General features: G+C 40.1%; 1 protein-coding gene and 1 long non-coding RNA gene across 3 annotated transcripts in view; one reads left to right on the top strand and one right to left on the bottom strand.

Annotated features, from left to right (window-relative positions):
* LOC137754895 (uncharacterized) overlaps nucleotides 1-19,580 on the top strand; it is a 238,912-nt gene that overhangs the window by 149,933 nt on the left and 69,399 nt on the right. The window lies entirely within an intron of this gene.
* On the bottom strand, nucleotides 5,604-18,503 carry KRT23 (keratin 23). Its single transcript, XM_068530828.1, has 8 exons — nucleotides 18,108-18,503; nucleotides 13,350-13,432; nucleotides 12,518-12,674; nucleotides 11,129-11,278; nucleotides 10,919-11,041; nucleotides 7,992-8,212; nucleotides 7,123-7,154; nucleotides 5,604-5,686 (listed from the first exon to the last, which is right to left on the bottom strand). The coding sequence occupies exons 1-8, from the start codon at nucleotides 18,501-18,503 to the stop codon at nucleotides 5,604-5,606; spliced, it is 1,245 nt and encodes a 414-aa protein (XP_068386929.1).

A 19,580-nucleotide genomic window follows, 5' to 3' on the forward strand; every position in this document is an offset into this window, starting at 1 on the left:
TTGGTCCCCATTTGTGAAGAGACACAGAGGGGAGCTCTGAACATACATGAGCAATGGCTTTACTCTCTGCCATCTCTGAGGAGGGAAGACCTTGGCTTTTTTTCTTGGAAGCTTTGGTGCTTCACCTATGGTTACTGGACCAGCACTTTTGCAGATATCCATTTCAATGTTAAAATGACTAAAAATCTTGGTGGAAAGTTGAGTGGAATGCTAATGGACTAGCTTTAAATCAGCTATTGTCACTGAGCAAATAACAGACTCTTCTATTTTAAATATCAATACTTTGTTTTGCTTATCCACCACTGCACGAAAAACTATCCCAACACTTACTGGGGTAAGTGGCAACAGCCATTTTATCTGTTCACAATTCCGTGGGTCAGAATTTCAGACTTAGAATACTGGAATGGCTTATCTCTGCTCCATGATATCTGGGCCCTCAGCTGAGTTGGCTTGAATGGCTGGGAACTAGCTGGAAAGGCTTGATCTCAGTTATACGTCTGGAGCTTCAGTTATGGCTGTTCGTTTGGTTCCTCAGTTTTCCTTCATGTGTCCTCTCAGGAGGCTAGCTTAGACTTATTCACAGTGTGGTAGTCACAGGGTAAATGGACTTCTTCCGTGGTAGCTGGCTTCCTAGAGGGAGCAGTCCAGTAGGGTAAGCTTGATGTGTAATCATTAGCAAACCTCTGCTTTGTCATGCTTGCTGACGTTCATTGGCCAAATCAAGTCACATGGCCCAGGACAAAGTAAATATGGGAGAAACTACAGAAAGGCATAAGTCCTAGGGGGTATGGATTCATTGGGGCCACCAATATCTACTGCATACTCAGAAAATAATACGATTATTTAGTATCCATTTTCTAAGGTGAAAGACTAGATAGTTGTATATGTAACTATAGTACAAGATTGCTTATTGTCCATAAAAGGTAATTTTGGAATTATGTTATTTTTTTCCCAGAGAAAATGGTATGGTATATCATATAACACAATATAAGCTTAAAAAAACTCCATGCTACAAGTAGTCTGTGTTAAATAATTTATTTAAGACTATCTGTAAAGAAATCAAAAAAATTCAACCTCTAATACCTATCTTGGGCTTACTTTTTTCTTGCAGTTACTGGCATTTTGACAAATAGGTTCCAGCTTAAGAGCTAATACCTTAAATTATTTTGGCTTTTCAATAATTCATGCATTTGCTATGAATTTTAAAAATTATGTGATGTTTTCTTCAGTTCTGATGTTTCCATATGTCAGAGGTGCTATATGTAGGTAGGAATGAGATTTGAGTCCTAGGAGGGCTTGGCTAACCTTTCTAGACTTTACCTTCCTCATCTCTTAAACAAGTGGATTCAATCAGTTGCTTGCTATGTTTTCTTCTAATGCTACTATTTTTTGATTTGAACTTATGCATGATGCCTAATTAACTATTAGAGAAATATAAAATGTGCATTTGGGAAATACTAAAACAATCTGATATTTCATTAAGGAAAAATTTACTTAGGTGTTTCTGATATTAAATCTTTTAGTCACTTGGCTTAGAGATGTTTTCCCTAAGGAGCCTCTTATCTGCATATGTTAATATTTTACTTTGCTGTGAAAAATTTCTAAGAGGTAAAAGAAATGAAGAGGCTAAAGTAACATGACAAATTTTTGTCATAGAAACTCATTATAGGAGCTTAACGCTTTGGGAAAATATTTGGCTAGGCACCTGAAAGATATCTTGCTAAACTTAGGTGGAAGTAAGTTTGCAAAATTTTGTGAAATATTTTTTAGTATTTATCTTTCTTTTAAGTTTTTATTCAGCTGTCATTCCTGGATGCAGCTCTCTACAATTCTGTAAAATGAAACTCTATTCACAAGCATTTGGGAGTGACATGAAGGAGGTCTTATTTTTCCATTAGTTAATTCTTATGGGATTAATAAGAATTAATTAATTCTTATGGGAGTATTAAAAAATTAATAATATGGGGAACATACAAACAAATACAAAAGCACTCACCTGAAGCTGCTAAAGCAGTAAGTTCTCAAAGTTAGTTGTACATGGTAAGTACTTGGGAATCTTTAAAATATATGGATGCCTAGGTTCTAACCTTCAAAAACCTTGATTTAATTGATCTATAATGTAGCCTAGGCAACAGAATTTTTTAATCTCCCCAGATGATCCTGAGGTGCAGCCAAGTTTGAGAACCCCTGTGCTAAAGTAACTTTCTCGGATCCCTTTCTCTTACCTACCTTTTCCCACCGTAACTTGTAATTCAAGTCCTTGCTCTCCTCTCAGCTTTATGACCTTTCCACCTATATACAATTGCTACATTCCTTAATAATGAATTTTTATGAAGTTTAGTTTCCAACTTCACACATCATTAACAGGGTAGGGGTATAAGAGCATTAATGGAAAAATGAACTTTTAGTAAAGGCATGCATTTGACTGGATTGAAAAATATTAAATGGATCTATCCACTCAACTGTGTTATTATGGTACTATTGGAAAATATGTTGACATAAATATTCCAAAATAATACTTGATACCTCTCTGGATTAGCGAAGTATTTCTTTAATTGGCTTTTGGGTAATGGAATAGCTATTATTTACTTAAAGTGTTTCTGTAATGGAAACAATAGAATTTGTTACCAACTCCTTTATGTGGATTGGGTGTGTGTGGGTCAAAACCAAATACAAATGAAAACTTCTTTAGTTGGCAACTCGCCTGAACCTACAGGCACTAATCAGGTTGTAATGGGTATTTTGAAATATTTTTGGACTTATTTAGATGTGGGAGAGAGGTTATTCTATATTGCCTAGAGCCTAAACTCATGCAATTGTCTCTTTATTCAGGAAAATGGTTTAATTTCTCTCTACTTGTCTGAAAAATTTATATGTTGAAATCTTAACCCCCAAAGGTGATGGTTGTAGGAGGTGAGGTGTTTGGGAGGGGCTTAGGTCATGAGGGTGGAGCCTTTATGAATGGGATTATTGCTCTTACAAAAGAGACCCCACAGAGTTCCCAAGCCCCTTCCATCATGCAAGGATACAGGCTATGAACCAGGAAGCGGGTCTTCACCAGAATGCAACTGCACTGGTGCCTTGGTCTTGGACATCCCAGCCTTCAGAACTGCGAGGAATAAATTTCTGTTGTTTTTATAAACCACTCAGTCTGTGGTATTCTATTATAGCAGCCTGAATGGACTAAGACAAGAGCAATTCTTTATCAATAGGGTGACCAACCACTCCAGTTTGCCTGGGACTGAGGGGTTTCCTGGGCAAACTGGGATGAGTTGATCACCTTAATTGGTACAGAGAAAATTAATACTTTAAGAATATTTTATTATTTTTTTTAACATCTTTATTGGTGTATAATTGCTTTACAATGGTGCGTTAGATTCTGCTTAGCTCCTTGAATGAAAAATTATTATGTTTTGATTTATGATTACCAATCCTATATAAATTATGATAGTAAATGGGAAGTTACTGATTATTTTCTGGGTGTAGTAGTATAAATTTACCTTCAGCTTGTTTTATTTATTTATTTATTTATTTATTTATTTATGGCTGTGTTGGGTCTTCGTTTCTGTGCGAGGGCTTTCTCTCGTTGCGGCAAGCGGGGGCCACTCTTCATCGCGGTGCGCGGGCCTCTCACTGTCGTGGCCTCTCCTGTTGCGCGGAGCACAAGCTCCAGACGCGCAGGCTCAGCAATTGTGGCTCACGGGCCTAGTCGCTCCGCGGCATGTGGGATCTTCCCAGACCAGGGCTCGAACCCGTGTCCCCTGCATTGGCAGGCAGATTCTCAACCGCTGCGCCACCAGGGAAGCCCCAGCTTGTTGTTTTTTGAATACTCTTCAAAAGATTTTGCTAGCAGTGCTCAAATTTCACCTCGAGAAAATACGTATATTTTATGTCTAATTTCTAGATTTCATGAGAGAGATAATAATGTCTAAAATAACAGAGTGAATTGATGCTAAAGAAGAGAAAAATATTAATTTTAAGATCTGCCTTGAGACTGAAGTACCCTGTTAACATAAAGATGTTCTCCTAGTAGAATGAAATAGAAAAAGAACTAATAACGTCTAATATGGATCTCTTCTTGCCCCTCAAATCATCAAAAGTTTGCACAGAGAAGTACTGCACAAAGAAAACTCATTGAAGATGTTATAAATTGGTTATTTTTGAAATTCTTGGAAGTTATCACACAGTAAAGATAAATATATAATTTTACCCCAGAGAATTAATGTATTTCACTTAAACCAGTAATACATTTTTGCAATGATGTGATTAACATGGGTTCCTTTTGCCTAATTTCAGATTTTTAGGGGTTGGTTTTCTATTCTTTGTGCACTGAGAATGAGAAACACCACTTATTCCCTTAAAGGGAAGACTAATCCAGTTTTAACACATGCCCAGTTCAGAAAATGTCAAAAGCAATCCTTTCCAAGAGAGTATTCAAACACAGAGACAAAAAATATTCAGGGCATTGCCAAAAAATATCTTGGAGGTGATCCTTTCCAAGAGAGTATTCAAACACAGAGACAAAAAATATCTGAGGCATTGCCAATGTGTTAGATGACCATGGAACTAAATGACACCACTTTTAGGTTAACAACTGGAAATGGAGTCAAGAGTCCCATATCTAGACCCAGATGTGATAACCCAGTGACTGTTTGGGTCAATACCTTTATTGCTCTGGGCCTCAGTTTATTTGTAAAGTGGGAGAGTTTGACTCGCCTGTGCCTATGGGCCATTAACTTGTTAATATCCTATCATTTCATGTACAACATTCTGATGATGTCTTAGTGAATATGTGGATTTCTGTCTTCCTTTCCTCCAGCATTACTCCTCTGTACCAGCCTTGGAACAACGGCTTACATGGCTACAATCTGAGAAAAAGGCATCTTCTTCAGAGGACAGTGGTGCATAGTCTCTGTGTTTTAGTCCCTACTATACCTCAACATAATACGATGGATCCTAATGTTTGCAATTCAGATCTTGGATGAGTTGCTCCCCCTCTTAGGGTCTTAGTATCTATCTGTAAGGAGGATCTTTTTTTCCTGAATTTCCTTTTCTAGCTTTAACTCTCTTTTAGGCCCTCAAGGTTATTTATTTATTTATTTATCTATCTATCTATCTATCTATCTATCTATCTATCTATCTATCTATCTATCTATCTGTGAGATAGAATAGTTTTTGGTCATCTCGCATTCTCAGTGAGGCCTTTCTGGGTGTCCCTTTCTCATGAATGCTCTGAGAATCCATCAAGATGAGACCTTGAGGTCTTGTCTTGCCTTATGCTATAAAATAAAAGACATGATTCAGCTGATATGGAGTTTTATTGGCTACAAAACAGATGCACAATAATGGGAATCTGACGATTGTATTAGGAAAGGAGAGCTTTAAGCTCATGAACTCATACTCTGATTGAAAAAGTGCAGCCGTATATTAAGATCATTTTGGAACATCTGGTGAGATTGTTACAGAGGAAAAAAAAGATTCTAAGTTTGATAACTCCAAGGATACCTCTTAGAATTCACCCATTTGTGTCTGGGCAAGGACTTTCCATTGGGGGAAAATAGTTTTTACAACAGGCAGAAACTTTTATTGGCCTCAGCATACTTTTAGATCTCATTCACTTGAGAAAGAATTATTCTTCCATTGATGCTCTCCTGTATGATGACCTTGATCTTTGGAGCTGCAGATGAAAAAAAAAAAGAGGAACAAAGAGGTCACTGCCATGCTCTCCTCACCATCTGAACTGTACTTCTTTTCAGTTCCCTGTTCTCAGTACCCAAAGGCTCTCTGTGCCTTCCAAAATGATCACTAAGCCATATGGTGGGCTCTGCTGGAGTGAAAAGGGATCTTACCAGGAAGATTTTTCCTCCTACCCTCCAGGAAATGACAGTGTCTGAGCAGTGTCACCTTCTAGCAGTCAAGACCTTCATCCTAGGTGTTCCTGATACAGAATCTAGTCTCTGACCACAAGTGCTGGAGGGGGCCTTTCTGCTTATATGGGCTTTGAGCACTTGCACCACAGATCCTATGAGCTTATAGAGCACTAAATGCCATTCTGGGGACCTCACTTTAAGATCTAGAAAGCATGCCTCATGAAGGATGGGTGAGAAGCCAGGAATGTTTATCATGGTCTCAGTTTTCAAAGATATGATATATTTGAATAAGTGCTTTGTTGATACATCAATAAACCGATTCTAGACCAAAGGGAAGACTTGAAACCATTAATAGAGATCCAGGGAGAACTTTGTTAAAGTCAAACCTCTCCAATAGTAGATTGGACCACCCCCTCCAGTAATGGGCTCCCCATCCCTGGACATGGCCAAAGAGAGGCTGAAGGACCATCTGTTGGGATCTTGCAGAGGGATGGCAATGAGACCAGCTGTTCTGTGATGGTTACTTGGACTCTGAGTCCCTGAACCTCTAATGCCTTAGAACATTTTTATCATAAACTAATCAGAAAGTGCCACCTGTCCCAAACTGTGGTTTCTTAGAACTTTTCTGTGAGACGTTAAAGGTAATCTGAGAAAAATAGGGTTCCCAGATCAAAGGTATTTGGGAACACTGGGTTAAACAAAGTAAAATTTTTGCTGTGGTTTCTTTCTCTTTCTTTTTCCTTTTCTTCCCTGCAGCAGTATTTGTTCCATCTTTAATACTGAAATACAGCCTGATTTTTCACAAAGAGGATAATAGTACACAGTATACCCAGCCATATCGGGCCATGGAACACATCTTTTATAATACACAATTAAAATCTCATGGGACACTAGTGTTCCACAGAATATAGTTTGGGGAATTACGTGAAATCATTTCCTCTTAATTTTCTAGGGGTTTGGTCAACAGATCCCATAACTTAATAGAGATATAATAATATTAATGATCATTTTCATCTACTTTACTGCTTGCAAAGAGCTTTTATATATATTCTTTAGGACAATATTGAGAGCTCACTTTGTTCTGTCTTATCTAATTGGTTAATTGAATATTCCTGGCAATTTGGGAAGAAAATAAAAATTGAACACAGAACATTCAGGAGTACACGAGGGGTTATGAGTACTGCAGAATGGATAAATGTGCTGATTTATTTTAAAAAAGTAGATTCAAACAATGAAAGAATTTTTTTTTTACCTTTCACACTCGACTTAGATTCTTCCATTGTCCTATAAAAGTGATAAAGGCTCGTTTTAGTATTAGCAACAATCATAAAAACTTCTCAAGATGAACTAACTTCCTTTGCCTGCTTGTAAATTCATAGCTATTTCATGAGGATAACTGTCTGAGTTCTGTAGTCTCAAGGTTGTGAGTTCATGGGAGAACCTTCCTGGACGCAGAAGGCAGGGAGTACTGCCTCCCGCTGACCCTGGGGTCAGGAGAAGTCTGGTGAATCACCTCCATCCTTTCAGCCAGCTGCAGGCTTTGCCTTCACTAAGATCCTTTCCAGGGTCTGGGTCTGAAGCTTGGAATCCCTGGGCTTTTCAGATTGTTCAAAGCTTGTTCCAATAACATTTTATTTATGTGTCAAAAAAACTTCTAACCCTTTCTCTTGGATCATAGAACGTATGTGCCCTTTTTGTGGACAGCTATACCAAAAGTCAGAGATATCAGATTGAAAATCTAGACATCTCAATCTCTTATGAATCTTTTCCTGCTGTTAGAATAAAACATTCCCCCCACCTTTCTTTTTTTTTTGGAGCCAAAATTGTGTGCATTCCCACTGGGAAACACTATAGCCAAACCTTCTTAGTTGGTTCTTTCTAGAGATTTTAATATATTAGTTGAAACTGTTGACCTCATATCTTAGTGTCCTGGGAATAATAGCTGAGGAATTCACACTTGCTACTTAATGGAATACAACCTGATCTAAATATCTTCAGAAGAAATTCAGCATAAACCTTTCTTTCTCTAGAGTGAGGATGGCTAACAGGACCATAAAGTATGTGAATGCACACAAGGGCGGATACCCTTTCCGTTCTCCTCCCTGCCAGCCTTTGCCTTACCCTCCATTCTCTCCATCCAGAAGCTGGCGGTAGGTGGCGATTTCCTTCTCTAGGTGGGTTTTGATGCCCAGGAGGACCTTGTATTCGTTGCTCAGACACTCCAGATCATGGCGTAGCTGCATCAATTCCTCCTCGTAGTGGGAGATGATTCTTTGTATGTCCTGGAGCTGGCAGGAGTACCGAGACTGGGTCTCTGATAACGTGTTTTCTAAAGCAGATTTCTGAAAGAGGAATGATATATTTTTTTCATCAATTGACCGATGGCCTGATTCAATAACCTGTGCTTGCTGAGTAGTTAGAATACACCAACCACTGTGCTGGGTGTCTTTGGTGGAGCTGGGGCTGCGTGATGAGGAGAAGGCTGACATAGGTTTGGAGCCAGGCAGCGAGGAGTCAGGACTGTCTGAATCCCACTTTCTGGGCATAAAGCCTTTGTGTCAGGGAGCTCTCGGCAACTTCACCGCATTTCTGTAGTGCTTGTTATTTACGTAGCTTGTTTGGGAGTGGGTATATGCCACCTTGCCCTGATCTCTTCCTTACCTCCTTATGCTTACATTTTGTCTCTGGCCATTCTGAAAACTCCTAGAGGGAAATGGCAGCTGGACTGCTGTCTCTTTGTATCTTCAGAGAAGGGTCTAGAGTAGGGATGCCAGAAAAAATAGGGGGCACCTGACTCAATTTGAATTTCAGACAAGCAACGAGTAATTTTTTAGTATAAGTATTCCCAAATATTGCCCCAACATTGCACGGGACTTACTTATACTAGAAAAACCATTTTGTTGTTGATCTGAAATTCAAATTTCACTGGGTGTCTTACATTTTAATTTGGTGAATCTGGCAACCCTAGTCCCAAGCAATGCTTTTTGATTATGACAATGGTAACATATGGTTATTTTTGAGGAAATTCTGAAAGCTGCAAAATGAAGGATACAGAGAACTGAGTTCAAGTCCCTGTTCTGTTTGGATTTACCACCTGCTTTTCTGGAGCACATAACTTTGATCTTAAAGAGAAACTCATAACTGTGCTAGATACTCTCACTTTATCAAGGCTGCTAACTTTCAGGGGGCCCTTCATGCTGCCTGGACATTAAGCCGTATGGCCCTGGTCTCGTCACTCTCCTGTTCTCCCAAAGGGCTATTTCATTCCTTCTCCTCTGTCCTCAAACCTTCCTCCCCCCTATCCTTTCGTTTAGCCCATGGCCTTGCTTCCTCTGTCGCCGGAGAGATGAAAGCCATCAGGAGAGGACTCCCACCGGTTCCCGCCATCACTTCCACCCACAGACGTGAATCTGTGTCTGATACTCATTCCCCTCCTGTTACAATGCATGAGCTGTCCATGCCCCGGTTATTTCAGCAAGTGCCCACCTTCTTGCAATGTGAATGTTTTCCTCTCTCCTAGATTATTCCCACCAGATTTCAGATAGAATAATTTCTCCCACCTTAAAATTTGTTCTTTCTTGAGCCCATATCTACCTTCAGTGATCAGCCAATTTCTCTGCTCTCCTTTGTTTATGGCAAAGTTCCTCAAAGAGTTGTCTATACCCTCTGTTTCAAATTCCTCCTGACCTTCCTCCAAGGGTCAAGGCTACACTGTTACCCCAGGGCCTCCCCTTCTCTCCTCTCCCTTCTTCTTCTCTTTGTTCACTCACTGCAGCCACACTGGCTTCCCGGCTGTTCCCTCCACCTGGAACCGCCTCCCCATAGCCGCATAATGCACCTCCTTATCACTTTTAGGGTTTTGCTCAACTGCCACCTTAACAGTAAAGCCTCTCTCAACCATCTTGTTTAAAATGACTGTTCTTCACCTGGCATGCCTAACCTACCTCTCACGTTTCGTTTCTTTGTAGCACTTTCCTCCGTCTAACATATTACATATTTTGATGATTTGTGCATTTTTTGTCTATCATCCACAGTAGAATACAAACTTCCTTATTATCGAATCTTCAGTACTTAGAATAGTGTCAGATAGTAGGATGCGTGAAAATGGATTTAAATGTCTTGCTGATCTCACAGGGTTGTGGTGAAATATCTAATGTTAAAATATTTTGAAAGCTATAAAACACTGTAATTATGCTTCTGTTCATTATTATCACCTTGACAGTGTACATTTTAAATGTCTGTTCATCGTCACCGATTCCTAAAACATAACAGTAATATACCACGTGCACCTGCAACAAAATGAACTAATTATTTCTCCTCAAGACTGAGGGCAGAGTAGCACTCGGGAATGATATTGATGAATGATTAGAAGATTCAGATAGGCTAAAAAGGGAATCCAATGATAGGATTTATTTAATGAATTTTGAGTGCTTATGATGTGCATAAAAGCGTTTTACTGAAAACCATGATGATTAAAGAAATGACTTATACACAAGAACTTACAGTTTACTGGGTGATAAGACACACACATAATGAATAAAGCAGTACTTTGGAGTCAGCCAGGCCTGGATTTGCCTCCTATTCATGTTGGCACCAGAATTTCTCTTTATTGGAATTTGGGGGGCAGCATGGTTGTAAGTGGGGAGGGTACTGATAGAGTTTATGGGGCTGTAAATCTGCCCAACCCCCCTGCCACAAACCACCATATGGCTTCACCATTGGCCACTTACTAGCTGTGTGACCTTGGCCAATTCACTTAACTGTTTGGGGCTTTGGTCCCCTCATCTCTAAAAGGGGGACACCAAGACCTACCTGGAAAGGTTAATGTGAAGATTGATGATATTCAATGTAATGAATATGGCACAACCCGGACACCTCAATCAATGATAGCTCTTATTATCCTCATCATGGACAATTTGGATGGAAAGTGGGAATTTGGATGGAGAGATGCCCCAAGGGAGTTGGGGAGATGGGCCTGGGGGAGAGGTCAAGGAAGGCTTTGTGGAGAAGGAGGTACCTGACCCAGGATCTTCCCGGCTCAAACTCACCGTGTTGCACTGTGCCTGCAGGTCAATCTCTAGGGCCTGGAAAGTGAGCTTCAGCTCACGGATATCACTTTGGCTGCTCTGCACAGCTGTTGGACGGGCCACCTCCTGGGTCATGGCTGCTAACTGTGGGACCAAGCAAAGAGCAGAGGCATTGGCATTGGGACCACTTGGAAATGGAACCTTTGGGGAGTTTGGGCATCTTTCTTTTACCTGCTGTTTATACCAGTCTTGATGCTTCTTTATTATAAACTCATATTCCTGCCTCTTGTCCTCCAGGACCTTAATCAGATCTTCTCCTGGGGCTGTATCCACCTTCACATTGACCTTGAAGTCATTTGGCACATGATGTTCTTCCATTTCCTGTTTAATAACAGAGAGAGAAAATGAATCAGCTGTGACATCAGAAGGCTGGAAGTGTGTTAATGGGCAGCAGTTCACAGATCTTTAAAAAACTCAGCTGGAACTTCCCGGGCGGTCCAGTGGTTGAGACTCTGTGCTTCCACTCCAGGGGTCGCGGGTTCGATCCCTGGTTGGGGAACTAAGATCCCACATGCTGCATGGCACGGCCAAAAATAAAATAAAATAAAATACACATTAAATTAAAAAAAAACTCAGCTTATGTGGTTGCCACTCTTTCACTGATTTGATTTGGTTTCTCATTTGTTGATGACAAAACAATACGTTTTTTCTCTTATAATTTTATAAAGTAAAGAATAGCACCAGACAGGGTAATCAAATGGCCTCTGTGATTACTGACTTAATCCCTGGTTGAAAACGTTTTGCAAAGCGTTATGCCTACATAGCGTGTAAAGTACTCTTCGGCAAATGTTCATACGTGAAGTGATGACACAATGAAACAGTTGAACATTTCAGGTTATAGGCCAAAGTTTGGGGAAGCAGTTCTGTAACCCAAAGCCAAAAGGTGTAGAGACTTTCAAAATCTTGTCAGTGAATTATGACTCTGTAGGGCTGATGCCCATAGGGTATCATAAAACCAAGAAACCACAGGAAAGGTTTCATTAACAATCACTGTCTAACCAGCTGTGCAGAAGCTGAGGCTCTTTGATGTTCATAAGCAATTTTGTTTGCCTAAAATGGGGATTGTTCTTCTATCCTTTCATCAGAGTCTCAGGGACTTTAGATGGATGGTAACTTTTTAAAAGTGAGTTAAATGTTTCTGGAAATTAGGACTCAGTTTTTGCCACTAGTTATATTTACCTGGATCAGTGGCAGATTCTCTTTATTCTATTGTCCCCAATTTGCTGCACGTTGGGTTAATGAAAGAAGTTAGATCCCACACATTTATTTTTCTGGTATCATATTTACAAACAGGTCTAGATAAACATTGTATATTAACAAAACTGTTGACCTATGTCATCGTTAATTGCAATTGTATTTTGGCTGTTGTATTTGACATCTGGGTAGATAACCCTGAACTTGGAAAAATTAGACATTGAGATGGTTCCTTATGATTATTTAGGTTGAAGACAGTAGGGCTGGCATTCTGATGGTGGTTTCTTCTATTGAGAAGCTATTGAGTCGCCTGAAATGTGCAGATTAAGAGCTATGCTAGTTACCTGGACGTCCTGGGAATCCTACCTGCTCATGACGCTTCTTCATGAGGATGAGCTCTTCCCTCATCCCCTCGACCTCCTGTTCCAAGTCTGTTGTGACAATGGTCAGATCATCCAAGTTATTTCGGAGACTCTCAACTTCAATTTCCAAGTTTTTCTTGACAGAGTGTTCATTTTCATACCTTTGGTTAGAAGGAAGAGAAGAGTACACTTGCTGTTGGAAGGATTCACCTTAGTTTAGAGGTGACTATCTTACTTTTTACATTAAATAAGAGCAAATGAATACATGCTGTGCATCATTCGTATGTCTGTTTCATGAAGGTTTTTCTAGGATGGTGACTCAACGTTATTTTTTGTTTTACTAAAGAAAATGGAATAATAAACAGCCATATGCCCATCACTTGGATTTAGCAACTATTAACATTTTGCCATATTTGCTTCATCCATATTCTATTTTGTATTTTAAAGTAAATTATAGACATTATGACATTTCACCCCTAAATACTTCAGAATGTATCTTTTAACAAAAAGACAGTTTTCTAAATAAGCATAATAACATTATCACACCTAAAAAAGTCAATAATAACTTTTAAATATTGCCTAAGGGTTTGTATTCAAATTTCCCCATACCCAAAAGTGTATTTTATATCCAGGTTTTTTTTTAAACTAGGGTCTGGTCAGGTATTTGTTCTCATTATGCCTTTTCATTATAATTTACTAAGATGTTACATGTGGGTAATGGTGAGATAAGTTTTCCTTCTGCAAAACAGAAACAAAAACAAGAGCAATTCCATAAACAAAACAAAAAAACACCAAACAACCCTCCTGCCCCGCAGCACTGTGAAGAAGGAACTTACTTATGGCTGAAGTCATCCACTGCTATCCTGGCATTGTCAATGAGAAGGGTTATCTGAGCGTTGGTCATCTTGCCATCTACTATCTGTAAAACACACACCAAGAGTCATTTCAGTTGTATACAAGCACACAGGAGAGCTGCGTTTATGCCCAGTTCCCGGGAATCTGACTTGTCAGCAGAGATGACCTCTTTTTCTAGCAGTGGAATAATGAGTAGTCAAATCAATAAATATTTACTGAGCAAAGCACACGAATGATTTTATAGTAAGGATATGGTCTGCAGTCACATTCACTGTCTTTTTTTTACTCTGACTTTTGACAGGATCGATGCAACTGCGCCAGGAATGATATAGGCGGGGGAAGGAGAGTAATGGTGGAAAATGCTTTTTAACTTTCTAGTACGATGCACTCGTTGCTGTTTTGCTTAAGCTCATCCACGTCTGAAGGTGTTAAAAGAAGTTTAGGTTCTGACTTCCTATTGTGAATATTAATTGGCTCTCCTAAAGTGCAATAATTATTTTAGATGAATGTAATTCTCCCTTGTGATAGCATTCATGTTTCTGATCAGTGAAACATGATCTGAGCAAAGTGTCACTGATACAAAGTATCCCTGATATTAGTTTGTCAGACTAACTTTAAATGTATTTTATAGTACATTTAAACTAATTTTAAATGTATTTCATAATAGTCATCACATACCATAATTATTTTTTGCCCTAAATGACCATAGCCGTACACATAACTTGTAGGTGTGTGTATGTATTTAAATTATTCCATGATGAGAATGCCCCAATTGTAGCTATCAAAATATTAACTGAACAGGAGGAGGGATAAATTGGGAAGTTGGGATTAACAGACACACACTACTATATATTAAATAAATAAACAACAAGGATCTACTGTATAGCACAGGGGACTGTATTCAATTTCTTATAATAACCTATAACAGAAAAGAATCTGAAAAAGATTATATATACGTGTATGACTGAATCACTGTGCTGTACACCTGAAATATTTTAAATCAACTATACTTCAATTAAAAATAAACTAAAAAAAGTAAAATTAAAAAATATTAATGGAAATAATTCTTTATCATCAAATGAAGTAGCTTAATAAACTTTAACTGTGTTAAGCTGCCTCCAGGTAAAGACTTTCACTAGATGTTTCTATTTTTTTTACTTTAAAAAGAAGATTATTGTTGGAAGTGTCTACCTGATCAATTCTTTATATAAATATATGATTTGTAAATACTTCTAGGTAGTTGTAATCAGAGAAATACACATATCAGAGAAATAATATATGAAATGCACATTTGATGTATGTCACTGTCTTGGGGAAAATTGGATGGAAGATATCTCAATAGCAAAAGTATAATACTGCTTTTGTACCAAGTATCGTGCTGAATCAGGAACCAGGAGATTTTCCTTTTACTTCCACTTACTGACCGTCCGCGTGAACTTGGGCCAGTCACCCAACTCCCTGAACTTCCATTTCATCATCTGTTAAATAAGGAGTTTGTACTAGAAGCAGGTGATCTTAGAGGTCCTAGCTCCAAACTTCTGTAACTTACTTGGAGCCAGAGAATCCTGTGACATTCCCATTGTATTTATACAGACAATTCCTTTATTTAGAAAGGATTTTCTTAAGACAAAGTTATACCTCAACACAAAGACGCCTTTTAAAAATCTGGTCCTGTTCAAAGCTCCACTGATTACTAGGAATTTGGTGTCATGAATACACAACAGCAGGATTTAGAGGTGTTCAGTACACTGGGTATGGAACTCCCAGAGCAGGGCCTGGGGTCATTCTCCAGCACCCACCCGCTGGGTGAGCTTGGCCCATTCTCAGTTTCTTCATCCATAAAATGGCAATAATAACATTAGCCGCTTCACCAAAGAGTTATGAGAATTAGATTCAAAGAGATTAAATAAAATACTGTTGTAAAATACTTATCATTTCTCAGCACACTGTAGACTCTCTGAAAAATCAGTTGAAACTAAATTAGTTCAGAAAAATGTAAAATATTTAATTTTCTTTTTTAAACGTTTTATGACTAGAGCCAATGTCTGCATTGGATAAATCTTAGGTTTTATACGTTGAGATGCACCCTCCACATTTTGCTGTTCTTGGTGGGAGATAGCCAAGCTGGCTGCCCCTGCCCAACTTCTTGCTCCCCTTGGTGGATTCCAAATGGTATTATGACTACTTCTTTTGCTCTAAAAAGGGATTCTGTAGGTATTTCCTTGTCTTCCCTCTACAGTGCTGCTTAGGGATTTCTTACCAATGCTTTTCCCTCCAGGCTCTATAGTCTTTGCATGATCTAAGCTCATGGGAGATGAAAAGTAGCTCCATCCAAAATGGCCTGACGACCCCTGCAGTTAGCCTCAGTTATGCACTGAGGTTTTGCTTGACATCCAGAGACACTATGCACTGTACACACCATAGAATCAGAAAATAAAAAACACCACCTGTGTTGGAAACACCGTAGTTTTCCAGTAACAAGGGACCAATTAAGTACCTTATGTATAATAGACTTCTAACTGGAAGACCATGGAGTAATCATTAAGAACATCACTTCCGTATAGAAGAGATAAATAACAAGGTCCTACTGTATAGCACAGGGAACTGTATCCAATATTCTGTGATGAACCATAATGGAGAAGAATGTATATATATGTTTAACTGCTTTACTTTGCTGTACAGCAGAAATAACACAACATTGTAAATCAACTATATTTCAAAATAAAAAAAGAACATCAGTTCCTACGTACTGATACAGGAAAATCTCCAAGATATATTAAGTTTGAGACAAAGGTGAATTTAGTTCACAGAAATGTACCAATGTTGCTTCCTCAGTTGTGACAAATGTGCCATGGTGATGGAAGATTTTAATGATGTGGGGAGCTGGGTGAGAGATTTATGGAAAGTTTCTGTACCATGTAAATCTAAAATTACTCCACATGAAAAGTTTATTAAAAAATAATAATGAAGGTGCAAAACAGTGTGTGGGACTTCCCTGGTGGTCCAGTGGGTAAGACTTCATGCTCCCAATGCAGGGGGCCCGGGTTCTATCCTCGGTTGGGGAACTAGATCCCCCATGCAGGCCGCAACTAAGAGTCCGCATGCCGGAATGAAGATCCCTCGTGCTGCAACTAAGACCGGGTGCAGCCAAAATGAATGAATGAATAAATAAATAAATAAATATTTTTAAAAAGATAATTTATCCGTGGCAAAACCCACATCAAGAGTCTGATTCCCCCAGGTAGCATTCTCATAGTACACGACTTGATATAGAACACATTTAAAAACTGAAACTATTTCCTACTTGTTGGGTTACCTGATACAATATTGTGATACAATCACTATTTCTGAGACATCCTTCACAGTAATTAATGAATAAGGATGGCTTGAGAAATAATATATGAGGCATAGGTTTTGCATTGTATGTTGTAATTAATGAGCGGGATTCTCCCCAAGGCCCTGAGTTCATCCTTTTAAAGGAATCTAGTTGGTGTATTAGTGCAGCATCATTGCTCCAGGGTGTGTAATCTCCTACCAGGGAGAGGAAAATAGAACTTTTGACTGTAAACCAACAAGCCAAATATAGTACTATTGAGAGCCATTCTATATCCTAATATTTGCATGACTATGTCCAACTCTGTGTTTCAAAAGGAATAGATTAATTTTTGAAATCATTTTCTTTGTTTTATTTTTGGCCAAGCTGTGCAGCTTGCAGGATCTTAGTTCCCCAACCAGGGATTGAACCCGGGCCCTGGGTAGTGAAAGGGCCAAGTCCTAACCACTGGACTGCCAGGGAATTCCTGAAATCACTTTCTTATAGACTTTTGGAGTAACACTTAACATCCCTAAAGTGGGGGCAGAAGAGTGCTGTATCTATGCAGAACATTTCATGAGTCATGAAAGGCCCAGGAAGGGGTCTCTTTCTAGGATAGGTTAAATCATGATCTTACAGGAAATTTTCTGGGATCACTTTACATAAGAGGGAATTTATATAGCTTTAAAATATAACCTAGGAGATGACTGGATTCCCTCTACTTCTAGCCGATATTATGAGACATCCCAGAAGGTAGAAGGTTAGCTTTTTAAATGTTTGGTTGAAAAGTTATTTATTTTTTGAAGACGTCTTCATAATCCATCCTAACTCTGAGATTCTAAAAATCATGCTCATTTTATTATTTTTTTTTCCTAGCAATATGCCATTTTCAGAACTGTGAGTGGCTAGAATTCAGAACTTCTGGCAGTCCCCAAGAGGAAATATCCAGGGATATCACAAAGATGTATCTGCTAGTGGAGTGACAGCTTTTAGGTTGATCTCCAAAATAGTATGGCTCAGCCTTTCTTTGATGGACGATCACATGGTCGCCAGGACTTTGAGGTGGAGCAGAACCGATGTAATGAGAAAGTAAATGCTCTCTTGTGCCTTGTGCCCTGAGCGTGCGGAATGAGGACCAGCCCTGATCGTTACGATTACATCGTCGGATCTTAAGTGATACTGGATAGCACCTGGTTGCTTTCCATTTCTCTATATAGTTCATGTACAGAAGATTAAATATACAAAACAGACTTTCCCAAGTCCAAATTTAAGGTATGATAAGACAATATCCTTGAATACCTTTGTTCAGGATAACTTGAAGCTCTTTTGCCATTTTCCTGCAATTATCTTTTCTACTGATTTCTCCTCCCCTGGTCCCCTGGAAATGCAGCCCCCTCTCGAGTTCCAGGGTCACCCAGGATCTTACCTGCTCCTGCAGGCAGCTGACCTTTTCCTCATATTGGGAGTAATCTTGCTCACTGCCCGGATCTCTCTGCTGATGCCACTTCAGGATGCAACTTTCGAGCTTCACGTTGGCCTCCTCCAGGGCGCGCACCTTGTCCAGGTAGGAGGCCAGGCGGTCATTGAGGTTCTGCATCATCGCCTTCCCATTTCCGCCTAGGAGGGAGCTGCCTCTTCCAGACCCCCAAGACCCCCCAGGGGGTGGACATCTGGGCGAGGAGAAGGAAAGTGAGATGCAGACGCCCCCTGCGCCACCGTGGACGCTGGGAGCCCGGGGAAACCTCCCTGGCTGGCCCCAGCTGCTTCCTGTGCCATAGAGGGAGCCTGAGGGGGTCTGGCTGAAGCTGTGGCTGGAGTTCATGGTCCCATCTGTGTCTGGGGCAGGGCTGGGCTCTGGTCCACTCCCTGGCACCGCAAAACCGAGCTGCCGCAGACTGCCCCAGGTGGTTTTATGCCCTTTGCTGTGGGAGTTCCCTTCTCTGACAACTGTACCAACAAGATCCTATAATTGTGCAACACGTGTTTCCTCTTGGTCAATCCCGAAGCACCCCTGGGCCTTCACACACGGTATTGTTGTTTACAGCCGCATCGATATACCAGCTTGCTTCTCCCTTCCAGCTGTAACCCGCAGGTGTGGCCCACGACCTTAGGTGGGTATTCGTCTCAGGGGTCTTTCTAATCTTTCCGTGGGTTTTTTCCATTGTCCATTTATCTGAAAAAGTCTGATTAAAGTCCACAGAAAGCTTATTTGGGGTAGCATAGATTTCCTTCCAAAAAGTAGACATTAAACACACAGACACACACCCTCCCCACCCCAACCCCCAAATAAACACACCCCAGCTCTGAAGCGAGGGTGGAAGGGACTCACAAGGGAAGAGAGAGATCAGAACAGAATCTCAGGTCCTGGAATAAAAATACTCGAGCGGAGGAACTGGAGACCGTTCTGGATATCCGATGCCTCTGTCGCAGTCAGTGTTGGATGAAAAGAAATTTCAAAGGAATCATGCTTGAGAACAAACCCGCAATTGAAATTAATTAATGAATGACTGAGCCTTCCACTTCCAGGGTGCCTTTCGTCCCAGCAAACAACCCCAGCCTGTGCCCAGGACTTTCCTCAGCCCCTGGGAGGCATGCAGCCTTCGTTAAGCGGCCGGCAGCCCTGTCCTGGCTGAGTCCTGGAAAGGCTGGGTTCTGTGTGTCTGTGACCTGCAGAGGGAACAGAGGAAAACAGGAAATGTGCCATGGGTTGTCTAACGTGCTTGATGAATCTTATGCTTTGGCTGCCAAGGGAAAGGTTAGGAATGAGTAAAGAAATAGTCTGGGGGGCAGGGAGCCATGTGCTGCTTACTGGCAACTAGATTTAATGGGGACTTAGGAATAAAATGGCAGCATCTTGAAGGGACTTTGGTGTTCCTTGGTCCAAGCCACTAATTTTACA

Source organism: Eschrichtius robustus, chromosome 20 (genome assembly GCF_028021215.1).
Source record: "Eschrichtius robustus isolate mEscRob2 chromosome 20, mEscRob2.pri, whole genome shotgun sequence".
NCBI lineage: Eukaryota > Metazoa > Chordata > Mammalia > Artiodactyla > Eschrichtiidae > Eschrichtius > Eschrichtius robustus.

Coding starts and splice junctions, on each gene's coding strand:
- KRT23 (XM_068530828.1), bottom strand. CDS start 18,503: ATGAACTCCAGCCACAGCTTCAGCCAGACCCCCTCAGGCTCCCTCTAT. Junction 8,213..10,918: donor TGCAGGCACAGTGCAACACG/GTGAGTTTGAGC, acceptor TTCCTCTTTCAG/AAATCTGCTTTAGAAAACAC. Junction 7,155..7,991: donor CTGGATGGAGAGAATGGAGG/GTAAGGCAAAGG, acceptor TCACTTTTATAG/GACAATGGAAGAATCTAAGT.